Here is a 12,281-nt window from a genome sequence, read left to right as displayed (position 1 = left end):
GCTGTTGGGTAAGGTTATGTAAATGGAAACACATTTCCACATGTTTAAACACATTTGACAACATCACACAGATGTGCCGATCAGCGGCACAGGGAAAAGCAAACCGGAGCCCAACACCTTATCTCAGCTGCTTTCATGCATCCTTTGACTGCTGTCAGACTCACAGGTTCCATATGCACACCGTCTCGGCTTCTTCCCCTTCCCAGCTTGACGCCTGCTGTGCTTGGTTACTGTTGCTAATGTAGGATTGGACAGAAGACATTCGAGGGAGGGGCTTAGCAAGGGTCAGTCCTTTTTCCAAGAAACAATACAAGAACTGGTATTATTTCTTGGAAAAAAGCCTCAAATCAGACTTTGTTCTCTGATTAGAGGCTTTTTTGGACATATATATTTGATAATATAAAATCAAGATAATGAATATCTTTGGCTTTGGGATTTTGATAGAGAAAATTATTTAATTAATCAAGAAAATAATTGGTTTAATGGATTTAATGTCATGAAAATAATCTTTAGGTGCTGCCCTAAAATGGTTAGGATTTGATTTTACGTCTCAATCTCTCTTTTTTATTACTCTTCACTCAACTACTTTCCAACACTATGACTGCCTTTAAGGTGAGTCTGAAGTGTGCACCATTATCCCCATTTGAATATTTATCATTTCTCGTCCCTCTCTTTGTGACAACTCTGGTCGTTCAGAACAGCTATAAACACTTCTGCCTTCGGACACAGTCAGATGACATGTTTGAACTGCTTCCTTTCAATCATACACTTGTCAGAACTCAATCCCTACACCTGATGATGCAAGCACGGCCGAGCAGCAGAAACCTAATACTAAAGGAATACCTAAGTTAGACTTTAAAGGATTAGGCTGGCAATATTCTATATTTTTCTCATTGTTCACAAATCCAAAGAAAAGACCCAAACCAACAACGCTTCTGTCAATCTCATAATGTTTCAGAGATTCCCCGCCTGTCTTTTGTTCCTGCTGACTTTAAAAATGAGTCACGATTGCATTTTTTCTTTTCTTTTTAAAGCTGAGTAATTTCCTGAAACAGCTGGGCACTGCTGTTCGAAGGAAATGCATGTAAAAGGTGCATTTGTTGTGGTTTATTTTCAGCTGCAGATGTGGTGTGTTAGTGAGTATTTACAGCAGCAGAACAGTGTGTGTGGGGTGAGGCAAAATAAACTACAGTGCCCCTATTCATCATAATGAAGAAACAAGTCACCCAGTGCAACAGTGTGGCTTTCTGATGTGTTTTTAATAGTCTGTGGGCAACACTGGAGGTCTGTAGCACAGAGGAATGAGATATATCCAGGTAAAGGCTGCACATGCAGCATTAACCCCTATGCTCTCCTCACATTTACCCTCTTGTGACCTTCGTGGCAAAAATGACCATGCACACAAAAACTGCTATTTAATCACCATACATCAATATTTTTTTCTGCTTTTTCTTCCATAAACCTCTTAAACAACTTCAGATGTGTTCAAAACCACCAAACATTCGATCATTTTCAGAACTTTAACCCTATATATGCCAGTTTATATATTTGAATTATTCCATAATTTCTTCCAAAAAATGAATTATTTTCCATATAAGAAGAAAAAAGGAAGATGGGGCTTTGGTGGTGATTAGAGTGTTGGATATGTCAAAGATCAGCAACAAAATTGATTTGATCACATTAGTATTTTTTTATGCATTTTTTATTTTATTTTATTTTTTTTACTGTATTCCACCAAATTTAACTATTTTACATTGGGGTTTTTTTGACAGTTATACTATGGAGCTGTGTGACTACCAGGGGATGTGTTGAAACATTTTACTAAAAAGAGAAGTTCCTGCACATTTTAATGCCTCAATCTCTTAACACAGCCACAATGATCACCAAATGAAAAAAAAGGGAGAAAAATGGTCAAAAATGCCCGAAGAGGGCATAAGGGTTAATAGTACATAACTGTTGGTTTTAATCATTTTATTGGAGTTGTTTGCAATAAGACAATTCTAGAATATCATCAGACTTATCTCTAAAACTAAAGAAAAAAAACCCTAAAAAACAACAGTTAGTCTTTGAAAACAGCAAAAAGACGCTCACAACTTTAGATAGAATTTGAATATAAGAAACTTTAAAAGAACATCAAAACTTATATAGGGCTTTAAAACAAGAAAAACGTTTATAAATCATTGTATTTTCTTGTTCTTCTAGATGGTTTTTAGATTATGTATGTATGCGTGTGTGTGTGTGTGTGTGTGTGTGTATGTATGAATGTATGTATGTATACTTTTTCTTCTGTTTTTAGCTGTTTTTTCCTTTTTTATCTTTTTTATAATTAGATTGTTATGCTTTTAACCTGTAGCACTTTGAGATTTTCTGTAATGTAAAGTGCATTACAAATAAAATGTAGTATTATTATTTTATTATTATTCTTTTGTTTCGGGGAGTGATTTGAACCCGACTACAAGGTGCAGGAGACTCTTACACAAGTCTGATGAAGTTAATAAACATGTAAAAATTCATGTCAAGTACACGGTGATCCTGTTCAGAGTCAGTGAAGTGGACCTTTAAGTACTTTGTAATGCTAAACGCTATTGAAACCAAAATCCACCAGGACAGTGTTAAGCAAGAGGCACTCGAGCTGCATAATTTGCTGTTATTAATACAACTTATACAATGGAACTGAAGGAGCAGGCGTGTGCTTCAGTTGTGGCTCGAGTTGTCACGGGTGGACGATTTGTCCTCGTCTCGCGGCACCTGTCTAAAGGCTGGAGCACAAGATGTAGTGCCGCGTGATTACTGCACCTTTGTTCGGCTGCATAATGTCCCACATAATCACTGTGATGTATTAAACGTAACCAGTTATGCTAATTAGACCATTAATTGATCATATTATTGCATTAATTAGTGTTAATGGATTAAAGATCATTATAACATAAATGTGTCATGGCGGTGAAACGCAAAAACAGCTGTGGGGGATGAATCACAGTGGTGTGTTTCTCATGGACACCTGACAAATGATGTAATGTGGAGTTTAGTGGCAGAAACCATTAAAGTCATGAGACATTAAAGGGACATTCCACCAATTTGACACATCAATTAAACACACATTATGTCAAGTTTTGCCGCTATAGGGTCTCTCAATCAAAACAGTCATAAGGGACAGTTTGGTGAAATTGTGTTGGATCATGAGAGGAGTCACTGTTCATTACAGTCAGCTTCTTCCTGTTAGGAGTCAGTTTATTGTTCAGGGGATTTTTACTGGGTCTTCCCCTCTTTAAATTAGACAGGCCATAAAAAACGTTAAAAAACATTAAATATCAGTATTTCTCTGTCCTGGAGGGTCTGCCTGATACTGTGTTGAAGGGAAGGTGAGTTTAGTTTGTTAGATTTTGCTCTAGTCAACCACAAGTTGGTGACGCGTTATAATGGATCCCACTGCATTTCAGAACAGGACATGGCCTGCAATGGGAGGACTGGTCTGGTGTTACACAGTGTTGTGTCTCTGCATTGGGTCTCCTTATCATCTTTGGAAGAAGCCGCAAATAGCGTTCATAAGAAGTTGTTTATTAACCGAATATTTCACTTAACCACATGATTAAACCTACATCAGACTTGGCAGTGATGTAAGTTAACCCTAGCCCTAAAGTTGAACTAAACATCTCTTTGATGCACAGCAGGAAGTTGAACCAACGGCCCCAGGTTTGATGCCAAATGATTTCCAACTTGAGCTAACCAACCCTCTATACACTTTATAATGTTAATGTTAAGCACCAAAGATGTAAGGGCGGGTCTTGTTGGGAGCTGCAGTGAGATCCATAATAATGAGTGGGGCGACAAGTTTTTTTATTTTGCACAAATGATAAGACAAAAGACAAGGATAACAACAAAAGGAAGGTGCAAGGTAGCGGCAAGAAACCCAAAAGAGCTTCTACAGGGCCTCTATCTATATTAGAATTCACAAGTTAAATTAAAACTGTGAAAAAATGACGCAAATTTATAATAATATTAAAAGTGAAATAGGGGCGTTCCCGGTGGCACACCTGGTAAAGCGCGTACCACAGAGGCCCAGTCCTTGTAAGCGGGCGGCCCGGGTTCAAATCCGGCTCGGAGCCCTTTCCCACATGTCTTCCCATCTGTCTCCCCCTTTCACTCTCAATAGCTGTACTGTCAATAAAGCTACAAAATGCCCAAAAAAAATCTTTAAAAAAAAAGTAAAATAAAACAAAAGTGACTGTTATTTGTTATCCCATTGTTGTTTCTGTTCTTGGACTTGCTTTAAACTCACATTTTCGCCAGTTTTCTGTTGCTCGCTCTGTAAAAACATGACTTTCCCATTTGTAATAAGGGGAAAATCCTGTTAAGTTTCAACAAATAGCGGAAACCGCCGTCAGTGGGCATGACATCAAACTTATTTAAACAAACCTGAGATGTAGGCAGTGATTCTCAGGTGTTGGAACAGTCTACATTATGAAACTGTAATCGGAAAATAACTTTCAGAAGAGAAAGAGATGCCAAAAGGTTATCAACACAGCCTCAAGAAATCATTGTTGGGTTTTTGAGTAGATAAATTATGTTTTTTCTGTCGTCAAGAGGATCTCTTGAGAATTAGCGATTCTCCGTAAAGAACTAGACAAGTGTAGACAAGAGTATGTGAGTACATTGTAAAAAAGGCAGATTAAACCTGAACTGTCTGTCTGTATTGCTGCTCTCACCTTCTTCAGCCGCCCACTCCTGGTCCCCAGGAAGATCACACTGTGTCCATTGTAGACGTAGGAGGTGACAGAGGTCAGCCTGTCCCTGCTCTCAGTGTACACCGTCTGACCGGACACCAGCTGGGAACCCCCCAGGGGCTGGTTTATATCCAGGCCACAGAAGTGATCATCGATGGGAACAGGCTGCATGGAGAGAGGGAGGGGTGCAGAGATCAGCGTCGAGGTTAAGATGAAGAAAGCATTAACAGAATGAAGTCAGGGAGGTGTTTTTTTTTTTTTTTGAGAAGGAGGAGGGGAAGAAAACGGTAGGGGAGGAAGGGATGGAAGAGGAAAGAGAGTGAAAGAAAGCCAGAGTGAGGATGACAGATGGAAGGATGGGAGGTGGAGGTAACGAGAAAGAGAGAAGAGAGTTAAAGCCTGAGCCGGAGAAATGACTGAGATCGCAGTAGACACATGTTAACACAAGAGCAGAACTCAAACTGACCCGTGGCAAGCATAACATGAATTAAGTGCACAATTTTCAGGGTTAAAAATGGTTACTTCAAAAGGGCTTGGGCCGCCGCGTTTATCTACACGCCTCGGAGCGAGCAAAGTTGCGGTGCAGACTAATTGCTGATGGCAAACACGAGAAGCGCTGTGTATTTTGCGCCTGTTTCTGTGATTTTTAGATCACTTGATCTGACATCACACAAACACACAGCACAAGAGATGTCAGGTTTTGATTAAGCATCAAAGAGAGCTGCATGCTCCACAGTCCTGTTACATCTACTAACACGCACCTCAAACCTCTGCTAATTGCCTGCCACTCAGTGTGTAAATCTACCTTTTTAGGGCAGCTAATTTCTTACTTCTCATGCTCGACTTCTTGCGAATTTTAGTCCTTACTGTTGTTTTTCTTTCATCAAGCAGAGAGCTGCAGCTTTACTCAATGTGATCAGTGAAGTGAACTAACAAAATTTCACCCTAAATAAGCTATTTTCTTTTGGGCTAGTATACGAGCATTCAGCTTCTCTCTTTGAAACTAACTATTGTACACATATGAGAATATTTTTACTCTAATATTTGTTTTACTGGTAGATTTGTTTCTATTATTAGCTTGCAAAATTGCCAGGCTGATGTCAAACCTACTATACTGCTTGGAAAGGATCATCACAAACACAAGGGATTCATCTTATCGACGGACATTCATAGCCTCCAGAGGATAAATCCTGCTAATTTAGGTTGTGCCCATCTCGCAACACCAGCAAGTCGCCGTTTGTAATTTTAGGTGAAAAGCCTCAAACAAGCAGCAAACTCCGGGCCTTAAAAGTGAACTCAATGTGGCAGGGCCATCAGCCTACATTCTTTCTAACAGCCAGCAGGGGGCGACTCTCAATCACTAATTTCAAGTTGTCTTTAACACAGCATGATGTTCATTTTGTAAATTATGGTCCCATTTGGAGTTAAATAGACAATAAAGAAGGGTAAACTTTAGGACCAGACTACCATGTGGTTGACTAATCGATACCACCCAGTTTGGGATTTGTCTGTGTTTACGCCTCAGAACTTTGACCCTTTCACAGCGTGTTTTCAGTTAATTAATGTTAATTGTAAAATTTTGTTCACATCAAAGTCTCTTGTTTAGCTGTACCCTCTCATCAAAATATGGTCACGTCTGGCTCGAAAAAACAAAGATGCTAACGGCTAAAATACCGAACTAGCAGCTTCAAAATAGTAGTCAACAAACCAACGAGTGATGTCATGTTGGCTCAACACATTCTCATGCTAACTCTTGATGCTTTGTTACGTGTAATTGCCTTAAAATCTTGACACAGAAGGAAAAATGTCTGATATCTGTATCAGCGTTTAAAAAGCTGTATCCGTGCTTCCTTAGAACACACTTTGCTGAGTAATGGATCATTTAACCAAAGAAACAAGTATCTGTAGACATCTTAACAAGACTGAACCATTGTGTTTCATTTACAGTCCATTTTAGATACAAAGCCCTTTGGTTAGCTGCACAGCGCGAGTTAATTATTGCATTATTATGTGTCTCTGTCCTCCTTCAGTTGCTTTTATGAATAACATTACATCTTGCTTGTTTGATGGCATGGTGGAATCAAAGTACATGTTGTGAACCACCGGAGCAATGGATGCGATGAATATCGTTGTTTTCATGGTTTCGCTTTCAACTTGTTTCCATGAAAGCCGCTCATTATGCAGAATTATAGCTTCCACAAAGGAACAGACTTGGACATTTACAAGAAAGCCCTTCTCTCAAGATCAAGAACAGGTCTCAGAGGGTTCAAATACCGCTGACAGCAACAAGAGTAGAATAAGGAGATGGGGGGGGGGGGGGGGGGGAGAGAAAGTGGGGAGGAGAAGAAGGCGGGAGTCAGTGCCCAAACCCCTGAATGAAATCAAAGCTTCATACAAAACTGCTCTGATTAGCATTGTGGAATTAATCTCCTCCAGCTCTTCTGCTCTTGTGGGATCCTGGAAACCTGAATGGTGTCTTCAGCACAGCTCTGGCTGCCTGCCTATCAGCTATTTAGGCTTCAATCATGCTTGTGGTTAATCAAAGACCCAACAGCCAGTCTAAATCAATGCTTCTCACCACCATGCAGGTTTCTTGCTTGGTCTAATTGTGTGTGTTTTACAGGCTAAATCTCTCCACCTACCGCCTTGGTGCACTGCACGTCCTTCCCCAGCAGCCAGTGCAGCTCCAGGTTTCCCTCCCCCTGGTAGCAGGACTGCAGCCTCTCCTTGATGCGTGCGTTGATGTCTTGGATGGTGAAGACACAGAGAGCGGAGTGATCTGGAGGGTCGTGGCACTGCTTCTGTCCCTTGGAGAAGACGGCAAAGAGCACGTCCTCGTGGGCGCTGATGTTGAGCGACTTCGCCAGAACCCTGCCGGCCTTGGAAATGTAAGCAGCCTGCAGGAGCCGGTACTCCTCGCCTTTGTGCACGCACCCCACAGGAAGCGACACATATGAGTGGAACTTCTTGTCACCTTTGCAGAGGCGGATGATGCGGGAGGTGTAAAACAGGTCGCCAGGGGAGCCGCCAGCGGGCATCCCGTTCTCAGGCGTCTCCGGCTGGACGGTCATAAAGTAGACGAAGTTGCCGCTGGCGAAGCCGTAGATGTAGTAGATGTCAAAGTGCGGGACGAGAGCCAGCGTGTCTGAGGGGATTTTAATCAGAGAGGAAACAAAGTCGGTGTGAAGCTCGTAGTCCAGCATGGCGGAGGATTCTGGGTCGCGAGGCAGCTTGCGGCTGGAGATGGTCGGGAAGTAGTCCTGTTTGCCACCGACGGCCGTGCCGACATACAGAGTTGCATCCTGGCCCTGTGAGGGCACAACGACCCCGTACATCGTCCCTGTCTGGTTGTCGCTGGACAGGTAGTGTTCTTTCTTGTGCGTGGGCTCCACCAGGATGAACAAATCATCGAGTCTCATCAGCTTGCAGACGCCCTGGTAGAGACTCCCGCAGGCCAGCAGACGGTTGTGAGAGTAATCGATGAGCAGCAATTTGTTAACATTGTCAGTTGAGGCAAGCGGCTCAGAACAGGGCTGGACAATCAGAGGAGGATAACATGCTTTGTTGTCATACTCTGGCCCCGTATCATGGGACACCAGCAGGGTGAGATTCGCCGACAACTTGTAGATTCGGTTGACGGCTCCGACGTACAGAGCTCCGGTGGACTGATGCACAGTCAGGTGGTTGAGCGACCACTCCCTCCGCTCTGACTGGAAGCTGTTCAGAGTCTGTCCCACAGTCGTCTTTTGATTCACAGAGATCAGAGTCAAAAGCCACAGTGCCAGGGGCCATGACATGACCTTTAGAGGACGGTGACCTTTAGTGAGGCCGTAGTGAGTCCATCCTTGATACAAGCACGTTCCCATCCCCACTGGGCTCCAAAAAGTACCAAGCTCGGACAAAACACCTGGGATCGTGCGTCACCACGGAGCAGGACTGTGTCAGAAGAGTTGAGGTGAAGTGCGGTCTCGTCCTCCTTGAGTCGTCTTCACATCATTCTGAAAGAGAAAATAAAGATGTTTGTTTTAAACTCAAAAGATCCTTGATTCTTTTGAGAGTGAAATTTTGCTTTCAGGGTATCATTAGACATCTAAAAACCTAGAAATATATGTGGTTGTTTTCCCCTCTATCTCTGCTTAGTCAGACACATGAGACATCAAAGAAACAAGTAATCATTTGTTCAAACTGTCTCCCCATATTTACTAGCCCAAGAGATGGTCCAATATTCCCCCTATCAACAGGGGGGCTCATTATATCCGTCTCTCTGTAAGAGAGAACTAACTGTGGCCTATTACTTGAACAAAGCAGTGACACACTGTAGCTGTGCCTTCCCTCTGTTTGGGCGGCTAATTAAATGATCCAAATGTATTAATTATGCGTCCATATTTTGGGCTCCCTGTTTTCCTTTCTCCCCTCTGCCTTGTTCGTTTAAATGGTTGAATCCAGGAGGAATTAATCACTCTCCACTGCGGCCGACATTCCTAAATTAATCAGGCTTTTTCTAGGGATGGCAGGGAGTCATTAGAGATTCAGAGCCAGGCAGCATCAACCCTCACACTTCCCTGTTTAATTTCATTAGCATATTTTATGTAGATATTTCCAGGGGGACAAACAATGTCCCTCAAACACACGACGGACTGGAGGATGGATGAGTTTGACACATGGTGAAGGATGTTTGATGTGTTTTTTTGTCATAACTATTATGTGGTGTTTTGATGCAATGTGTTTCTCATATAGATGAGACAAAATAAGCTAATTTAAAACAAAAAAGGTGTTGTTTTTTTACTTCAAAATAAAGACGGATGTTAAGTGAAGGCAACACAAGCATTGCAGATAAAGTGGCTTCACATACGCCGTTACTTCATCGAAGTCCATTAATGGAGTAATAAAACTGCCTCCATAGGAGGACGGACCATAAATTAAGACACCTACATCACCCTAAATCCTGTCTGTGTGGCACCAGAAGCTTCTCCAATCTCCTAAAGGCTGTTTCTATCTTCCCCTTTGTGCTCGCCAGCAGCCCCTTCACACTCCACTAATCATACTTTTTTTTAAATACAAAAACCATTCAACCTTCTCGGTGAAATAACTCTAAATTTCCTCCCAAAGATATGCTGCCAAAAGCTAGAAGCCTGTGACTCAAAAGGCAACTGTCTTTTTTTGGCTGCAGCAAACTGAAACAGGGTGTTTTCTCAGCGAGACATCCCGGTATAAGTAAAGGTTAAATGAAGACAGCCATGTCAGATCCTAATGCGGGGGTCATGATGCGGTGGGTGCTCTCCATTGGCTGACTAACAGGACGTCCGGCTGAGTTGAGAGGGAGCCAGGATGGAGCGGATGGACTGACACTGAGCTGGCTGGGCCAACTCCAGCTCCACTCCAGCATCTCCTGTCCATCTGTCCCCGCCTCGCTCACACCAGGGGAGAAGTCACTCGAGTGTCTCGACCTACTCTGCTCAATTTGGCAGACTCAGTGTGAGCAACTCTTCCCGTAATTGGCCACCAAAGAGTAACATCTGACACACGCTGTATTGCTGAATCTTAAGTTTAATATTTGCTTTTCTTCCAGCGTCAACCTTCACATTTACACATATCTATAAGCGGCAATCTGCGTCACACTTTGCTTATCTCCATCGATCTCTGCTTTAAGCTTCTTCCCTTTTCTTGACCATTTTTTGAACACAAAAACTGTTTGCTTTTATTACTTCTCAGAAAGCTGAAATTTGGCAGGACATTTTGGCTCTAATATTTACAGCTTCTTTATTTTTGGGCAAAATATTGTCCAGCAAATTCCTTCTGAAAATCCTTCAAATCATCTGCTTTACAGGCTGATGAGTCCCTGGACCAGTTTCCATGTTGATGTAACCATGATTTTCTATCATTTGTCCTTTTCATGTGAGAAATGAAATGAAAAGAGCATTCAGGCATTTATGAAAGGTTTCAGAGGGAGCAGTGACTGTCCTTTCTTGTGATGGCTTCTGGGTACACTGAACTCTTTGAAGGAATGTGTGTTGTTTACAGTATAGAGCAAATTACCTAAACCAGTGGTCACCGGGAACCTTTACTCCCTGGGGTGCAAGCCTTTTCTGAATCTTCCTCTTTTTTTTTCATTTTTATGTAGGCATTCTGCTGTGAGAGGAGATGCTGGAATGGGATGTAATGCATTAAAGAGCTGTTTGAAAGTGGGCGGATTATATCACAAAAATCTGACTCAATCCTTTGTGCAGATTGTTGAGCTGCCACAAAAAGGAGCAGAAAGTGATTTTGTGTTTATCAATTCAACTACTCTACTTTGTGGCATCCAACAAAATCCCGTTCCTTTGCATTTCTTTTGTTTAAACCACACTGCAAACATCCAGGTGAAGACCTTTAATGCAATTTGCATCATAGTTTTATCAGAACTTCAACCGATGCCCTTTTCTCAAGTCAAAATAATTAATAAGACAGCGCTGTTGATGTCCGAGAACAAATAGCAGACAATATGATATTTGCAAAGCCAGGTTTGAGTCCTGCATGACCTTAAACAACCAACACCAGCAGTGCCACCCAGAGGTTAATTCAGTGTTGAGAGTCTCCAGTCAAACCCCGAGAGGAATTACAAAACATGGAGGGAAAAACACAAGAAGAGAAAATAGGAAGCGCTGGTGGCAAACGAAGGCAGGCAGGCAAGCAGACGAGCAGCAGCCTCATCGTTTCATCCATTTCTGTTCTCCCGGCTTTGGTCACGTCTAAGGCGTGCAGTCATGCTGCTCAGTGTTTACCCTGGATTATAGAGACAACTCTTTGCCCTGCGCAGTCCTCCCTGCTGAATTCTCCGCCTCGCCACTCAGACACGCTCCAGCCCAGACGTGACTCATTCACACTCGCACATAGGAACATGGTTTGCTGAGGCCTCTGGGGACGCATGCTCTCAGCGGGCACCAATCACAGCGCAGAAGAGGGAGAAGCCAGCCTACTGTGCTCCACAAACACGACCCTTTGACCTGGATCGAGATCAGTGGAACCAAATCCATCCTTTGGGTTCAGCGTTTATTGGGGTGAAATGCTGTCATAGCTTCTCTTAGCGCCCTGTTAGGCATGATTCATGGGACAGAAGGGATGGTTAGCTTTTATATCTCTTGTTTGTTTGACCCATCTGCCATCAGAGATCAACTAAAATGTTCACAGGGGATATTTCTTTGTTAGGCTGTCTGCATGCATCATTTTCACTACTCGCTCAAGTTTCATCATCATGAAGCTTGGCTTCAAACAGGTCGGCAAACATTTGTCTTGTGATAAATTCACAAATTCAAATAAGCTGTCATGAGTAATACCAGTGATGGTATGTAAGGAAGGAATAACTTGAGTGTTTTGTTGATTTTTCCTTTGTAGTGATGATTGCGCCTTTGTGGGCGGACATATAATGGATTTAAAAACCCTGTTAAAACCCAGTGTTCGTTGTCAAAAAGCATAACTATCTGTGTCCTTGGAGCATTCACAGTTACGGTTTCAAACACAAGCAGTAAAATAGCACAAAATGACAGGCACAACACGAACAGCACGGTGTTCAAGTTTATC

General features: G+C 42.4%; 1 protein-coding gene across 1 annotated transcript in view; it reads right to left on the bottom strand.

The window, feature by feature from the left end:
* The window catches only part of LOC131968296 (plexin-A2-like), a 104,929-nt gene that overhangs the window by 82,093 nt on the left and 10,555 nt on the right, over window positions 1-12,281 (bottom strand). The window contains exons 2-3 of the mRNA XM_059329109.1: window positions 7,367-8,722; window positions 4,707-4,889 (exon numbers count right to left, since the gene is read on the bottom strand). Of these exons, the coding sequence (XP_059185092.1) occupies window positions 4,707-4,889; window positions 7,367-8,590 (1,407 nt within the window). The 5' untranslated portion in view covers window positions 8,591-8,722. The remainder of the gene's footprint in view (window positions 1-4,706; window positions 4,890-7,366; window positions 8,723-12,281) is intronic.

The sequence above is a fragment of the Centropristis striata genome, chromosome 3, assembly GCF_030273125.1.
Source record: "Centropristis striata isolate RG_2023a ecotype Rhode Island chromosome 3, C.striata_1.0, whole genome shotgun sequence".
NCBI lineage: Eukaryota > Metazoa > Chordata > Actinopteri > Perciformes > Serranidae > Centropristis > Centropristis striata.
This window is presented reverse-complemented; position numbering and strand designations above follow the sequence as displayed.